The sequence below is a fragment of the Mirounga angustirostris genome, unplaced genomic scaffold (assembly GCF_029215605.1).
Source record: "Mirounga angustirostris isolate CCGP_5_RB_7025 unplaced genomic scaffold, mMirAng1.0.hap1 SCAF_9, whole genome shotgun sequence".
Classification (NCBI taxonomy): domain Eukaryota; kingdom Metazoa; phylum Chordata; class Mammalia; order Carnivora; family Phocidae; genus Mirounga; species Mirounga angustirostris.
In genome coordinates, this window is record NW_026991717.1 from 130,745,460 (window position 1) to 130,763,162 (window position 17,703).

General features: G+C 42.9%; 1 protein-coding gene and 1 non-coding gene across 10 annotated transcripts in view; both read left to right on the forward strand.

Moving 5' to 3' along the window:
- The window catches only part of TDP1 (tyrosyl-DNA phosphodiesterase 1), an 87,658-nt gene extending 77,740 nt beyond the window's left edge, over window positions 1-9,918 (forward strand). For 7 of the 9 annotated variants that reach the window (XM_045901394.3, XM_064571469.1, XM_064571464.1 and 4 more), the window contains 2 exons: window positions 567-675; window positions 8,058-9,427. In XM_045901394.3, coding sequence (XP_045757350.2) covers window positions 567-675; window positions 8,058-8,302 — 354 coding nt within the window. In that variant the 3' untranslated portion in view covers window positions 8,303-9,427. The other 2 variants (XR_010405300.1, XM_064571470.1) reach the window with 1 other exon arrangement.
- LOC123862778 (small nucleolar RNA U13) lies at window positions 3,620-3,723 on the forward strand. Its single transcript, XR_006795446.1, has one exon. It is a non-coding gene; the product is annotated as a small nucleolar RNA U13 (small nucleolar RNA).
- Window positions 9,919-17,703: the final 7,785 nt, after the last annotated feature.

The following is a 17,703-nucleotide window of genomic DNA, read 5'->3' on the forward strand; positions in this document are numbered from 1 at the left end:
GAAGGCGGTAGTGGTTCTTTCTCTACATCAGCTGAGATACACAACTTTAACTTGTACCCTGGTTAAGATCTAAAAATAATACCCTATCCTGGAGTTCTTGGAATAAACCTTCCACTTTGGTGAGTCTGGAAGAGTTTTTGTTTTTATATTCCTATCACATTATATTGGAACACTTTCATTATACATGAAGGCAGCTTTTATTCTTACACCAGAGTGAGCAGCCTGTTACTATAGCAATATTGAAATTATTTATATACAGTGTCTTCTACACACTCCTTGCAAACTGTACATAGCGGTTAGAAGAAATGGGCTGTGATATCCAAAATTGTTTTCTCTCTTATTTCCTTTATTAAACGTCTGTGAACTTTGTTATAATTTAATTTTTAAAATTTGAACCCCTAATAGGAAAGATTAGGGGAGTTGTAAATATATCTGATCTATCAAACATTGAAAGTAGCTCTGAAATAACTTCGGTTTTGCTGTGAGTACCATACAGATATAATTGCTTCTTGAGATCTTTTTCAGAAAATGGGGTGCAATCATAGATGCCCTCTTTGTGTTTGCAGGGCCTGGACAGCTTCAAAGTAAAACAGAAATTCTTCTCAGAGAGCAAGGAGCCAGCGGCCGCCTTTCCTGTACCATTCGACCTGCCTCCAGAACTGTATGGAAGTAAAGGTAGGGCACACCTGGAGGGAGATCGTGGGTGTTATGTATGAAACAGAAACAGTGCCCAGAAGAAGGCATCAGTCTCTCAGTGGGAGATTGGCTCAGGGAATAGTTTGGAAATGCAGGTTTGCGGAGGCCCCTTCGCTGACCTGTCTGGGGCCACTACAGTTATCGTTCTCAAACTGGTTGGTTCAGGAAACCCTCTGCACTCTTATCATTAAGGACCACAAGGAGCTTTTACTTACATGGGTTTTTATATCTGTTGAGAGTACTATATTAGAACTCAAAACCAAGAATTTTTTATATTAGTTTTTAAAAATAATAAACCTATTATATATATATATATATATTTTTTTTTTTTTTTTTAACTATTTCCAGAAAAAGGTGAGGAAGGTGGCGTTATTTACAATTTTTGTAGGCAGGCCTCTTTACTATCTGGGTTAATGAAAGACTGCTGAATTATCATAGCTGCTCTGTTGCAATATCCTGTCACAAAGCCTCTGTACACTCGCAAGAAGTGAAGATGACAAATAATGGCTTCATATCTTGATGAAAATAATTTTGACTTCACAGATACCTCCCATCCTCTTAAAGGGGAGATCGCCAGGCTGCCCTAGACTATGACTTTCTTAAAGGCAGTGACCAAGTATTTTTCATAATAGAAAGTCGTTGGAACATTGGTTCAGGTTCATGTTTTTGGAAGAAAGCTGGCCAGCATGAGTGGGACCAGCTCCATCCCAGGTCTGACCCAGCCCCACAGGCTGCACTTGTCTTAGCCCTAGAATATCTGTCTTTAAAGCAAGTTCACACTTCCCAGACTCACACAGGAGCAGATGTATAATCAGGACATGCTTATTAATTTAAAATGGCAAAAGGTCCTATTACAACCAGCATTATTTTCCCCTGGAAGGTAGATGCCTACACAGATAGCCAGATTATAGTCAATGATTTTTGAGTAAATTCTGAATCTGAACAGGGAAAATTTGGTTTTTGTTTGGAAAGTTTTAATGACATCACTCCATTAATATTCCAAAATCTCTGATTCCCTAACAGAGTCAGCCCTGCCCACTGGGTCCCTTTCTTCCCTGGACAGTGTTAGATGGGTTCTAGGTACTTCCTCACCCTCACTTGTCCTTTCTGGTTTTGGTGGTAAACCAGATCTTCCCCTTCCAGTGGACCTGTTTCTTCGATAGTATTAACTTTGTCAGATGTGTCCATATAGTCTCATGCTGTCTAGGGTGCAGCTGCCTCTGGTAGGTGACTTTCTAGAGCTATAATCAGTCATATTGATAGCAAGTTTCAGAAGGTGTTCTTTTTTCCTTCTTTCCAATTTATGTATATTGAGTCCTCTAAATTTGTTGTATATTTATGCATCTTCATTTTTCACTAGCAAGATTATATCAGTTTTATCAGAATTTCAGGGAATCTGTCTCCTCCCCACCCCCCCCCCACCCCCCCCACCCCCACACACAAGTGAAAAATAGTGCTTTAGAACTAGGCTGTGTTTGTGCCAACCTTGCAACCTAAGTGACCTTGGGCAGTTATTTGCTTTCTCTAGGCCTTAGTGTCTCTATTTGTAAAGTGGGAAAATAAGAGTGCCTACTTCATAGAGTTTGTTGAAAAAAGTAACCAAGATGTTATCTGTAAAGTACCTAACACAGTCTCTAGTGCAGAGTTAGCAGTCACTAAACATTAGCTGTTGTTTCTGTTATTTAGAATATCCAGTTCAGTTCCTGGTGTGTAATAATGGACCAGTGTTCATTTTCTCCCCTTCCCCTTGCTGAGCGGAGGATGAAAAGAGCCTAAGGCCCATGTAGGACAGTCCCTAAACCCACCCAGCGTCACAGGACCTGATGGTGAAAACCTCTCCTTCCACCTTCCAGCTTTATGCTGTACCTTTGTTTTTTCTCCTACTGTCTGTTCGTATTCCTTTCTTTTTCTTTTTTTCTTTCCTCCTTAAACCTGAGTTCTGAATAAGCTTAGTAGAGGTGGGGACGGAGGACCATGGACTGACTGAGTTTGACTTCCTGTGGTCTGGCCTTGGGCTCTGTACTTTCCACCCCCAGCCCAGGACCTTGGCTGGAATTCCACCTCCTCCACTTAATCCTAATCTCCAAAGGACTTTGAAAGCAAGAATGAAAGAGATAGAGGAGCCTTAAAAATATGCTGAGGTCCCTTCAGTTTTGATAGAAAAAGCATTCTCAAGAATTTAAAAGTTTCCAACTGGGTAGTATCTTAGACTCTGTAACAATGAATCTTTTATTTGGCCAGTAAGCAGAATGTTTTCCATTGTTTAGCGAAGTTTTCTGGGTTTATACATTTCCTTTGAAAGATAGATACAAGAGAGACTGGAGCATTTTATTTTTTATTAGTACAGTTTTACCTTCCACACTGCTTCAGTAACATGCAGAATAATGTCACTCAGATATCACCAGTTCATATGTAGCTGGCATTCAAGGGAATCCTACGGACTAGAAGAAAGAAGTCTAAGATTTGGAAAAGTGAGTGATTAAGAACATTTCAAAAGCACTTTGTTTGAAAATGGTTTTCAAACCACTGTAACATGTATAAGATCTTGTTCGTTATTTTTTAAAATCTGAGGACTATACAGAAAGCTTAGCAAAGAAATACATTGCTGTGAACAAATTACAGTTTATTGAAAGATACCAGCAGACATCCCTGAAACCAAGAAATTGATCAAATAATAAAGCAAAACAGAGCTGCAGGTACACCTTGCTTTACACAGTACTTGCTGCTTATCTGTTCTCTCCACAGATGTATTACTAAGAACCTGCTGCGTGCAGACACTGTCTAGGTACTTGGAATATGTCTGTGAACAAGACAGACACAAATCCCTGGCCTTACGGAGCTGAAATTACTCTTCACCTGAAAAGTTATACCTAACCAAACTCATTTGACTAATAGGAGTTGTAGTTTTACAGGAAATCTTTAGGTCCTTTTGTAGTTCATAAGTGTGATGATTGGGTGTTCACGCCAGTGTGTGACACGCGCCTCCCTCAAACCTTGTTACGACCTCGGCACATTACCCGTCTGACGTTGAGGAAAGAAAATCTTTTATAAAGCAAAATCACCAACATTTTAAATCTTATTTCCATATGTCCCACTTGCTGTGTGACCCTGAGCCGGAAAAGAATAAAATAGACCAGTATGTGATCTCTCCTGAGCTATTATATGCCAGAGGCATCTGCTTCGTACTCCCTTTTTAGCTTACATTCTTTGTATTCTCTGATACACTATAAAGCGGGTAAACAAGGTAAGGTTAAGTAAAGCCTATCTTATTTGGACTTAATAAATTACATGTCAAATTTAAGAATAATTGAACATACAGAGCTTCAGAGACTTCAGTTATGTTAAATGATCTGGGTTGTTTTTTGGTGTTTTTTGTCTCCTTTTTTTTAAATACACATGGTAATATGTATACAGTTGGCCCTTGCACAATGCCGGGAGTAGAGACACTGACCCCCAGTGCAGTTGAAAATCTGCATATAACCTTTGACTCCCCAAAAACTTAACTACTAAGAGCCTACTGTTGACCAGAAGCCTTACTGATAACATAAACAGTCAACACATATTTTGTATGTTATATGTATTTTACACTGTATTCCCACAATAAAGTAAGCTAGAGAAAAGAAAATGAAAATTATAAGGAAGAGAAAATACACTTAAGTAATGTATGTATATTTATTGGGAAAAAAGCCCACGTGTGAGTGGACCTGTGCAGTTAAACTCACGTTGTTCAAGAGTCAACTGTAGTATTTTTTTTAATTTTTTGTCATAATTTCAGATTTAGAAAAAAGTTCTAAGTACAAAGAATTCCCATATTCTCTTCACCCAGGTTCTCCAAATGTGAATATTTTATAATATTTACATAATCCTTCTTTCTCGTGTTAACTTTTTTCTGATCCATTTGAAAGTTGTAAACATGATGTTTGCAATTTTTAAATACTTGAATATATATTTCTTAAAAACATTATCTTACATAGCCACAGTACAGTTACCCAAATCAGGAATTAACACTGATTGAATACTATCATCTATAGAATTTATTCAGATTTCATCTGTTGCCCCAGTAATGTCCTTTATAGCAAAAGGGAAGTTTCAGGTTACATGTCACATTTGTTCATCACTCTCTTTAGTCTCCATTAATGTGGAATAGTGCCACAAGATTTTTGTGCATTTCATGATACTGACACTTTGCTGAGCACAGGCCAGTTATTTTATAGACGGTGAGGGACATTGTATGTTTGGTTTGTCCATTGTTTTTTTTGTAAGTAGGTCCAGAGTGTGCACTTTTGCCAACACCACAGAAGAGATGTTGTTTTTCTTAGTGCATCATATAAGGAGTCACATGATAACAATCTGCCTGATTACTGATGAAGTCAGTATTGATCAATTGGTTAAGGTGGTATCTGCCAAGTTGTATCTTTTGCAGGTTTAGTATATTTTAGAATTTAAGTTTTAAATGTCTAGAACTAAGCTAATTAGCTGTATATGTAATTGCTCAGTAGGAGAGGTCATTAAAACCTACTTGGCACATGAGATACACCTGATCTAGATTTAGCATATATGTAGTGTATATAATCCTCTAAAGTGCTTTAAACCATTGGTTCCCAGATAATGTAACCATTCCCCCTACTGCTTGATTCATTTGAAATAATTCCTTGAATTTAGATAGTACAGGAATAAACAACTTCAGTCTAGACCTCTCATAATTATTGCTAAATAGTAGAGACTGATTCATAAAGTATCTATGTAAGGGAAACAAAGCTGATTTAACTTTCTAATCCAAAGAAAATGCAAAATAAGTAAGTCACTTAAAATCGTTGTTGATATGCTTAATTTTCAAGGACCTGTTTTTGAAAGATCTTTAGAAATGAGGATTTTTTTTTTTAATGAGAGAACCAGGAAAGGTTTTTAGACATGATTTTGATCATCTCCTTTAATAAAATCTTTCTGTTTCATAGTACAAACAGAAGCCTGACACAAACTTCCAGCTTAGCTTTTAAAATTACTTTGTAAACAGAAACGTTAAGGAAATCTGAAATTATCAAAGTAAAAAATAATTTTATCAGATGGTATTGAAATCAGTATTTGGTTTTTAGCAATTTGAATTATACTTCCTCCCACTGGATAGATTGTTCTCTTGTGCTTTTTTTAGTCACGGATTAATATGGGAGATCGTCACAGAATAGAGAGTTAATGGGTTTCAGATAACACTGGAATCACAATTACCAAAGATTGCATCTCTACTAGGTCAGTAACCCAGTGTAAAATATTTCGGAGCTTTCCTTTGTATTGCAAGCTGGCAAGTCTTTTATCCATTCGTTGATTTCAGAGTAGGCTAAGGTAAAGTGGCATCAGAAATCTTCTCATTAGTTCTTCTCTTTGGGATCACACACAGGCCATATACAAACATAGTCTGTGCCTGATACAAGGAAAGAATTAAAGGTGATTGCTCAGGTGACAGACAGTGGCTTCTATAGGTAGGATTCAAGTTCCCCTGAAGACAGTGGGAAATGTATGTATGGGTGTTTGGACATGGGGGTCGAGGCCTGTTTAACACAAGGGCCATTTCTTAGAGGATTAGAGCAAAGAGCTTATTTCCTGGATAAGTAGAATGGGATATTGTACTTGGGTTTGTCTGGCTGTTAAAAAACCTGGTGGACCTACACAGCATATGGAATAATGACAATCCTCACCCACTGTGAGTTGAGAGTAGTGGTCATTATAATATTATAGCAGCTAGCACTCATCAAGTACTTATTAGGTGCCAGGAACTGCTATGAGCACTTGACCTGAGTTTATTGAATCCTCACTACCCCCATGATACCACTACTAATATAACCCCTACTTTATAGACAAGGAACCTAAGCACTTGGGTCAACTTGGTCAGGGCCCCATGTCTGCCATGTCCATGACCCCTTTACCGTCGCACTGTGCCACCTCCCCACAGAGAGCTGAGTTCTGGAGTTAGAGATGTCAGGTGCACGCAGTCCTCAACTGACCGACCACAGGGACAGATGGAATAGACAGAGAGAAAACCCCTTGGTTGTCCCCTCATCCCCAGCCTTCCTGCCATGGCCTTAATGTTGGCCTCACTGTGTCTCACCTAGACTGCACTGCCTATTCATCTCCCTGGTGTTTGTCCCCTCCCAGTGGACATCATCTTCTCCCCTGCTGCCACGCACCTCTCATCTTGTCACACTCCTGTTTTAAATCCTTCCATTATATCACAGGAAAAAGCTCATCCCATTTAGCCTCTGATCTCAAACTCTGATTGTGTTAAGATCACCTTTAGAACTTGGTAAGAATGTGTAATGCCAGGCCCCAGCCCAGACGGATGGAAACACACTCCCTTGAGGTGAGCTCTGGGGAAATGCTCCGGCAATTCTCACATCAGCCAGGTTCGGGAACCACTGCGCTGACGGCGGTCAGGTTCAGAATTCTGGCACCACGGCCTGCTTGCTCGTCTGTCTGTCCCCCTGGACTGTAAACTGAGAGGACCCCCGCTTTGTCTAGCAGAGTACCTGGCATCTAACCAGCACTCGACAGATATTTCAGATATATGCAGGACTATTTCATGAGGAAAGTTTTTCTTTCATGGGACAATTTAGGAGGATTGCTTGAAATAGGCTTTCATCTAAGCCAGTAAGTGTGAATGCTGACTTCGGTAATGGTCAAAAGACAACAGAGTCACAACCACCTCTTACCCTCCTGTTAGCCTTTTTGCGTCTCTCTCCCCAGGTAGTGGTGAACCTTTCAGCCGGCATGGCAAATGGTCAGCCCGCAGGCAGAGACATTTGCTCATTTATTGAGCAGTGTGTCCAGGGATTTGCCAGCGGATAGTCACCTTACTTGGTCATTGTTGGCTAATTGTGAGGGAGAGGAATAAATGCAGTGGTGGTCTCGAAGATGCTGCCTCAGTGAAGAGTCTAATAGCTACTGCCATAGCAAGGATCGGGGTGTCCTTTGCCTTGGGGATGAAGTAGAGCTGATGTTACCCAATGGAGCAGTCTGCAAGAAAAGATGGGAGAAGTCCAGCCACAGAAGGCCATGTCCCCCGTGGAAGAGAGCCAGTGGTTTGCTCAGGCCAGTGGGGAGCTGTGGGGGTTCTCCAGCACTGCCAAACCTTCAGCCTTTGGTGAAGTGTGTCACACAGGCCCTGGATTATGGCTCTCTCTCAGGCTTAACAAGCTTGCTTCAGGCTCTCACACCATCTCAACGCCGAAGACAAGAGAACAGGGTTCTGATGACTTGTTGCCATCTTCGGCCTTCTTTCCCCATACATCTGCTGGGCCTGCTGTTTGCATGCTGGTGCAGCCATTATTCAGCACCGTGAGGTGTGAGGAGAGCCTCCCTTTGTTTGCCAGGCCGTCCTCCGAGCTGCACTCTGTCTCTATTCAGGAAGAGGAGAAAGCTTCCCCGAGAGCGCATCGGCGGTGCTGGGCGGCTGTTTCTGCCGATGGTGCCGCGTGGCCGCCTTACTGTAAGCATTCACCCCTTCAGAGTTGTAGCTCTCCTCCTCTTCGGGCCAGTTATGTGGGGATTGATTCTTAACCCTAGCAACCTATTTACACCCTACCCCTACTATTATGGTTCTTTAGAATTGGTTTGATTCTAGCAGTAGTTATGCATGATAAAAGTGATTTGTTCTGATTTTTTTCAATTTCTGAAACCCCAGTTAAAAGGGGGGAAAGTTCATGGTTATTGAGCACCTGCAACATGCCAGGAACTTCCACAGGTGTTTTCTCAGTTATGTTTCACAATCCTCCTGAGAGGTTGCTTATGTAGCTAATTCCCATTTCACAGCTGAGGAACCCGAGGCCAAGATCCCAGTGTTTTCCCGAGTTTGCAGAGAAGGATAAGGGCAGGACCTGAACCTAGGTCTTTAGTGTTCTCTCCCTTGTATCCTACCAAGGCATGTTGCTTGCTTCACCATCGGTCTACAGTCATTATACAGAGACCTTCATGCCTCATCAATTATTAGCCTTAAGGAACAGAACAAAACCATTTCGTGGAGGTGGCCCCAGGCCTCTCGATTATATGTGACCATGACCCGCTGAGAGCAGTGTGCCATCTGTTACTGTTGGTTTCTCCAGCGTTGTAAAAGATAATAGCTGCCCTTTGTGAGGTTCTCTCTCTGCGGGATGCTCTCGGACACTACGTGCGTTTATCTCACTTCCCCTCCTGACCGCACCACAGTCAGGTACACAGAAGGACACTGAGGCTGACAGAGGCGAAGTGACTGGTCAATATAAGCAGCAAGCCAGAATGTACACCCTGGTTTCTGCTGGCCTGCTTCCAGGTTCACTTGCCTGTTTCTTAGCATGAACTTTTGCCAGTAGCCACTGTCTGAAATGGGCTGTTGTCTGGGGTTGGTTCAGAAAGGGTTCTTAAGGGGGTGGCTGAGTGGTGCAGTTGGTTAAGTGTCTGACTCTTGGTTTTGGCTCGGGTTGTGATCTCAGGGTCGGGATATTGAGCCCCGCATTGGGCTCTGGGCTCGGCACGGAGTCAGCTTGAGATTCATTCTCCCTCTGCCCTCCACCCCCATGTGTGCTCACAGGCACTCACTCTCATAAATCTTTAAAAAGAGGAGAGGGGTTCTTAAAAATGTGTAAACGTGGTGGTTTTATCCTATCAGGTAAACACATGGGTGGTTTTATCCTATCAGGTAAGTGAATTTTTTGTAATCCTGTTCAAATAAGTATTATACATATATAATGTGGTTTGTTTGTTTTTTCCCCAGATCGGCCATGGATTTGGAACATTCCTTATACCAAAGCACCAGATACACATGGGAATATGTGGGTTCCCTCCTGAGAATCTTAAAGCACTCTGAAATTTAGGTTTAAGACCTCAAGCCCCAAATAATAGATGTTCTAATTTGTACTGGATGTTCACCCTTAAAGTTTTATCTACACCCCTAACAAAACTCTGCATAGCTCACTCTTGTGAACATGTATGCTGGTTATACTTTCAATGGTCATTAACAGTGTCACTAAAAAAATCTATTTTCTTAATTCACTTTTTTAAGCTTTGGAATGAAAGCTATCAAACTCGACAATGTTGAGTATAGACAAAGTCATCCTCAAAGTGATATATGGAATTTCATGATGGTGTTCGCGCTTCCGATGTGAAGATTGACTATGTGTGTTGTATTCCTTCCATCCTGAAAGGTGCTCTTCATTCAATAAAACTTGTCAGGGGAAGAATGTGATCATTTGATTATCACCCAGCCCTCCACTTTCTGAGTGTTGTCTTGGGGTTGCTGGCCCTGAGTCTGCAGATGTTCCTGGCCTCTGTCACGGAGGTCAGTGTGACTACCCTTCAGATGCACCGAGTCCTACTGCCTTTCATCGTCCTACAGCTTCATGAGGCTTTTCATCCTGGCGCCATGCTGGCTGCCTCTGCTTACAGATGTGTCCTGCCATTTCCTCACCCATTCCCTGGAACAGATGGGTGTCTTTCATCCCCCTGCCCCCAAGTTTCCAGAAAAGACTGCTCACAGAACCATATAAAATCACAAGTATCTTACTTGCAAGGAACCCTGAAAGGTAACCTTATTTGGTGCCTTCAGTTCACAAGCAAGGGAACGGAGACCCAGAAAGGTTTAGGATGTCCCCCACATCACAGCTGGTTTGGGTCAAAGTTGTGAATGTCTTCGCTTTATGTACGTATGTCCTTCATACTTAGGAATCACGTTCTCCTATGAGGATTTAGACCTCCTTTTCTACATGAGGCTGATTTCCAGTTTGTCTCCAGACTCTTTATCTTACAACTTTGAAGAGTGTTGAATACTAATTTTGAAAGATTTCTGAAGATAGCTTTTTGGACTGTTCTTCAGGCCTACAATTTTCACCTTAGGACCTGGCAGGGCAGAGCGGGGGTGCTGTTGTAGAAAAGTCTGGGAAGACAGCTGCAGACCCTCCACCCTTCTCCTGTCACAAACTCCGCTTTACCTATTCTATATTTTGGAATTCTGTAAAGGGTATTGTCTGGGATTATGTGTGTGTGTGTGTATGCATGCTCACGCTGCTTTAAAAGTTGAAAAGCCACTGAATTATTCATCTTACCTGTGTAGTGAGCTGCTTAAACTAAGGCTTAGACCTTTCATGACCCTGCCTTCTACTTCCCAGAACATGCAAACCCTCTATCACATGAGCCAGGAAGGCAGTGGGAAGGCGTCCGGGGCTGGCCCAGAGTGCGTGCCCGGCAGTCTGTGTGTCCAAAGGCCTGGCAGGGGACCCGGGATTCTCCCCAGCATGGTGGTCCCATCCTGGGTGGGGGTGGGGCAGCACCAAGGAAGTGTCTCACCAGTGTCACCACGACGGTGAGCAGTCTTCCTGCTCTGCAACAGGACTCAGAAAGCCTGGGCTCTGCAGGGTGGGTTCAGCCACTCGAGAGGACAGTGGCAGATCGACAGCAGTCCCTGGGCAGAGTAGGTCACACAGGTACGTTGTTCATCTGATCCACATCACTGCAGAGTGGGTTGGAGCTCAGAGCTGAAGTCAGACTGCCAAAGTTTGAATCCCAGCTCTGCCACTTAACGGCTGTGTGACTAGACCAGGTTATTTACCTTCTCTGTGCGTTGGTCCCCTCAACTGTAAAATGCGGGTGGTGGTGGTAATACTCCTCACAGAGGATGATGGAGAGTGGTGAGTGAATGCGTGAAGATACTCCAAGCCTGCACAGCATGAGAACCGTCCAGTGATTGTGCTTGCTGTTGCTACGGTTGACCCATTAGGATTATCCTCATTTTCCTGATAAGGAAATCGGGACTCAAAAAGGTGAAGTGATTATGCAAGGTCATACTTCCAGAAAGTGCTCTCACCAGTATTTGAACCCAGGTCTGGCAGCATCCACGGTTTGTTTCCTGCCAGGTGGCCCAAGCTCCCAGGCAGCATGGTATGTGACAGACAGTTTTTACTCCTCTGGTGTATTGTGGACACTTTTATAGAATACAGAATCAGGTGCTTGGATGTTACAGCACTGTCAGATTACAATGGAAGTTTCTAAATGCTTATTTTCTGTACTCCTCACAGACCAGTTCCGGTCCATGGGCCATACTTCCAAGTAACATTCCTCTACACCCAGTGGGGACCCAAAGGGGCCCATCAGGAAACAGACAAGTTCTGTAGAATGGGTGGCTAGGTACATCAAGGTAACATTAGGGGAAGCCCATGACCAAGGGTTATGCACGCTGGGTGTCCAGGCCCAACTGCTAACAGCAGCCTTCTGTGCCCCTTACCCTGGTCAGCATGGGCTGGGGGAAGGCAGGCCAGCACAGGGTCATAACATGAGCTTTCTGGGCATAGTTGATCGCACACGTGGAAAACAATGCCCCAAGAATAATCAACATGGGAACCCAAAAAGCAAGCAGTTCTGCCCCATCTGGTCCTTTTTTAAATGGAACTGAATTACCCAGAGTGCTACAAAAAAGCATCATCAAACGTGCCTGCTAATGCTTGAGGAAATTACTTCCATTATTCTAGGTTGGGGTTTAACAATTATTTCTCCCTGACTCGAGGAGCGCTCACCTCACCCTTTTGTCTGCAGGTAGCTGCCTGCCATCTTTTTATTTTTTATGTAGCGTTCCATGATTGTGTATAACACCCAGTGCTCCATGCAGTACGTGCCCTCTTTAATACCCATCACCAGGCTAAACCATCCCCCCACCCCCTCCCCTCTAGAACCCTCAGTTTGTTTCTCAGAGTCCACAGTCTGTCATGGTTTGTCTCCCCCTCCGAGTCCCCCCCCCCTTCATCTTTCCCTTCCTACTTTTTTTTTAAACATATAATGTATTATTTGTTTCAGAGGTACAGGTCTGTGATTCATCAGTCTTACACAATTCACAGCGCTCACCAGAGCACATACCCTCCCCAGTGTCCATCACCCAGCCACCCCACTGCTGCCTTTTATCCTTTTTTCCCCCACCACCTCTTCCTGCTTCAGATCTGGAAACACCAGCCAGTGACTGTGTACATGCTGAGGGTAAACATCCACATCACAATTCAACTTCCTGCCGCTTCATAAAGGTCTATTATAGGAGACTTACTAGCTGATTAAGGAGCGTCTCAGCATGCGGACAAAAGGAACTGCTGCCGTTTTGGGGAGTTTTCTCTTGATCTTTGGAAAGCTTACCTAACATTCTTTTACAGAGATGGACATGTAGCCAAAAGTCTGAATGAGATCTTCATACTAGATGAATCTCAGCAGAATATTCTGAATGAGAGTTTAAGAGTCCTAAAACATTTTAAGGCAGAAAATTGTCCGTCCCTACATGTAGCAACTTAAGTCACTTGCCGTTTTGGCAGGAGGATTCCGTGTCCCCTCCACCTCCCACATACTCTTACGAAGAGAGGAATGGGTCTTCCACCAGCTGCTTTTGTGGGGTGAAGGAGGGAGAGGTTTTTAAAAAAATTTTTTTAAGATTCATTTATTTTAGAGAGCGAGAGGGAGAGAGAAACAAGCAGAATCTGCCCTGAGCTCAGAGCCCGGCGCGGGGCTTGGTCTCACAAGCCTGAGATCACAACCTGAGCTGAGACCAAGAGTTGGGCACTTAACCCACTGTGCCAGCCAGGCACCCCTAAATTATTTTTTATCACATTCCTGAGAAAGGCTGCCTGGTTTTAACTATAGTTGGTACAAATCATCCTTAAAATTCACTGATTTGGGAGGCTGTATTTTTCCACATATTGTAATAGCCAATGTTTCCTGAGCTCTTTCTATGTCTTGACTCCTGTGCTTACATGCTTTACATTGAAGCCTCACATTAGCCTTCCATGAAATAATATCCATAAGGTTCCACGGTGGAGCCCAGCTTTGTTTTCCTGGATTCTTATGTAGAAGTTAAATAGTTCTCCTTAATAGAAGTTACATATGTGACTTCCAGCACATATGGTTTCTGTATCAGATTTGGTATGCTGAAAATAAGGACCTTAGATTCCATTTTGTCACAACTTTTTTCCACATAAAATTAGTTTACTTTCTAGGGAAATGACATATTAGTCCATTTTGAAACCATTTTTGGATGATCTGGATATTTGGTTCAAATCTTAGGACATTTTACTTCCTCCCTCGTAACTGAAAAATCAGAGCTGTAACCCCTTCCTTGAAAGTACTTGGTTTTGACTGCTGAATACCTCAAAGAAGAAGGTTAGATAGGCATTCTTTATTTACATTCATAAAATGTAGTAATTGTACTGATGAATGCTATTCATTATGATGAAAAAGTATGATGGCCAAAGTGCTGGAACTCAATGGCAGAAATAAAATAGCTTAAATATTATATAGGATTAAATCTAAAATTCTGTTGATAATGTGCTAACTACATGTATGCATGGATCCCACTATAACATTTTTGACAAATTTTCCAAGTTTAGTAGTTCACTTTTTTCAAGCAATATCCAGGCCAAAAAAAGTACTACAAACAAAACTACATTTTCTTACTGCATTTTTAGCAGCTAGTAAGTTACAGGTCTTAAGGGGTAATGTACAGCCATTTGCTCCTGGGAGAATGCTAGCAGTGCCCACAGCCAGAACCCAACATGGAGACAGGTGGCCACCTCTGAGCCCAGACCCTCCACTGGTCCCCGTAAGAACACTGACCAGCGAGTGCAGAGCACTTGGCGTGTGCCAGGTAATGTTTGTGTTTTCTGTGTATTAATGGACCAAATCATAATAGCCCAGTGCTATTCCCACAGCCATTTTACAGATGGGGAAACTAAGATTATTTGTCCAAAGTCACACAGCTGGCAAGGGCAGAGCTGGGATTTGAACCTGGGGAGTACTGCTATGAGGAATCAGGCACAAGTGTGGCAGACGTTCCCAAGCTCCAGCCAAGGTAACCAGGTACACTTCATCCACTGGAAGAGCAAATCCTAGTTGGCATGACCGAACCAGCTATGGGTCCATAAAATCAACCGCTAAATGCTGCATTAGCATGCAGGCCTGAGTCACTGATTTATTTTTTTTATTATTTTTTTAAGATTTTATTTATTTGATAGAAACAGCCAGAGAGGGAACACAAGCAGGGGGAGTGAGAGAGGGGGAAGCAGGCTTCCCGCCGAGCAGGGAGCCCGATGTGGGGCTCGATCCCAGGACTCTGGGACCATGACCTGAGCCGAAGGCAGACGCTTAACGACTGAGCCACCCAGGCGCCCCCTGAGTCACTGATTGATTGATTTATTTTATTATTTTATTTTTTAAAGATTTTATTTATTTGACGGAGAGAGACACAGCCAGAGAGGGAACACAAGCAGAGGGAGTGGGAGAGGGAGAAGCAGGCCTCCTGCCGAGCAGGGAGCCCGATGCGGGGCTCGATCCCAGGACCCTGGGACCATGACCTGAGCCGAAGGCAGACGCTTAACAACTGAGCCACCCAGGCGCCCCCTGAGTCACTGATTTATTAAAGCCAGAACCTCACCATGGAACTGGTTCCTTTGAAGTGTGAGCATCAACAGCTGAAGACATTGCCATGTTAAGTACGTTCTGTTAACTTCTCTGACTGAAACCTGGTGTTTCCACGGACTAGACCTAAAGCAGAGAACAGAAGGGATTATGCCAAGTGTCAAAAGAGAAGGCAGCATAGAAAACGCTGGGGAGCACGAGGGCAAAAGGCAGCCGAGGAAATGAAAGGAGGGTGCCTCATGCAGTGACAAGGGGTAGTGAGCAGACATGGGGCCAAAGCAGTGCAAGTCAGGGTAAAGACAGAGTTCTAAGCAAGTCCATCTCAAGTACGCTCTGTTCTCTCAGGCCTACCAGAAGCCCCACTGAAACTTTAAGGCATTGTTCCCTGGTCCCTTTGTGGTGAGGTTTTCAGAGCACTCCACTGTGATTAAGACCTGGAAGGCATCTGGACCAGTCTTTAATACACAGGGAAACTCAGAAGGGAAAGGTGAGGGATAAAATTGCATCCATAGGGAATTTATTAGATATAATCAATCATAGGTAACTATATACATTACACTGTGGGGCAGGTGACACCTCATTTAGGGAGGGTAAAATAAAATTCAAGGTCACGACTAGTATGTGTTCCCATCTGGCCCCAAGGACACAGATGATACCACTGTGCATGCTCTTGGTAGCTCTTTACTCATAGGTCCTTTAGAACTTAACATTATGGTAGCTGAATGCTGATTTTGTTTTCTTCGAATAATTGACATAATGAAAATGTAAAAGCCCCTACATATTTGCTATTCAATAATTTTTCAATATTTTTATGAAAGAATACATTAGGATGCTTTTACAGCTACAAAAGTCAGATTAATTAGGCATAAACAACAAAAGACTAACAGAGTCTAGCAAATGCTAGAGCCAGAGGATCATAACATAACAGTCTCCAGGTCCAGAATATCCGCTTTCAGGAATATGGACGCCATTCTCCAGCAAGCTTTCTCCACCTGGAGGCTGGAGATAAATATCCACCCCACGCCAGGATCTCACATTACTTCCAGGTGGTTATTTTAAAAAAACAAACAAAACACCTTCTTTCCCAGTAGCTCCAGCAAGTCCCCTGATGCACCTGATTGGCCCGGTTAAGTCACCTGTCCATCCCTGGTACAAGCACTCCAGATTAGGGGACTGCCCCTCATGAGAAGGGTACAGGGGTGGAGTCCTCCAAAGACAAGTGGAAATGCCTGAAGTCCACTCCAGAGCAAGAAGTATCTCTAGGTGAAGTATTAATAGTGTGCCAGAGGAACCTTTTTATGCCTCTTCCTTAAACAATGTGTGCGAGTGTGCAGATTTTATTTAAAAGCAAATGTAAACCAAGAAGGAAATTTTTAAGTCCAAGTTTCTCGCAAATTTGCATAAATAAGTAAACCCTTGTAATGAGTGTGCTAAAGCTGATTTTTCAAACTGCCAGTCAACATTTTAATGAATCATGAAATCAATTTAGGAAGTCATGACCAGCAGTTTTCAATGAAATCTAGTAGAAAAATCTGAAAATACTTGTGGCACAAAGTGAGATGACTGTTTCAATTTATATATTTATGAGTGTATTCAGGATTACAATATATAATGTATTCCTTCCCAGGTTTGCTAGTTCAGTCACACTGAGTGAAGACAGTTCCATGGATAATGGCTTGAGATTGACAAGCCTGAAATGTGACTCAGCTCCAAGACACCCAGGACTCAGAATTGTCTGATCCCAGCTCTGCTGTCCACACCATGAGACCTTAGGCAAGTCATGTGATGCCTTTAAGTCTTCATTTTCTCATCTGTTAAGTGGGGGCTCATACCTATCCTATCTCATGGGATTGTTTTAAGAATCAAATGAATCAAATCAAATCAAAGGGTGCTCTTAAATACTGGCAAGAACTCCATAAATCTAAGTTGTAATGATTTTCATTCTCAAAGTAAAAGTGCTTGGGATTGGCAGTCTCTCTCTGGGGCACTTAGATGGTAATTCAAGTGTAGAAAATAAACCCATGTCTTTGAAAAATTAGCATTTTCCCACAAATACTGCTTCTAAACTACTTCATGAAAGTCATTTCTGGAAGATGGGTAGGTTTGAGTCCTGGCTGCAGCAGGGTAACCAGGATTCCACAGAAAGGGGACCGTATTCACAAGGAAATCTGCCTCCCTGGACCCAGTCTCTCAAACACTCTCAATAACTCCATAGAACTGACCTGCAGACTTCCAGTCCTAAAAGTCCTGGATCCACGTTGCCCACTGCCTGTTGGGTGGGACTGAGGAGTCCATGTGAATGTGAACCCCAAGGGTGAGTTGGCACTCTACCCCTGGAGGAAGCTCATTTTATAAATGAAAAAACAGGCTCAAAGAGGTATGGGAACCTGCCTAAGGTTGCAATCTTGAAGATCATGACAGCAAGCTCCTGCCTCCTGAACTCTGATACCAGAACAGGCTCAAGAGATGGGCATCTTTAATTATGCTTGGATGGGCAGAATCCACCTTTCGGTAGAAGAATGGACTGTGTGGTCTCATTGAGCCACTCAACACCTTTCTAGAGACAGCCTGGGAACACTTCTAAAGAGCCCAGCCTCTGCCTTGCCA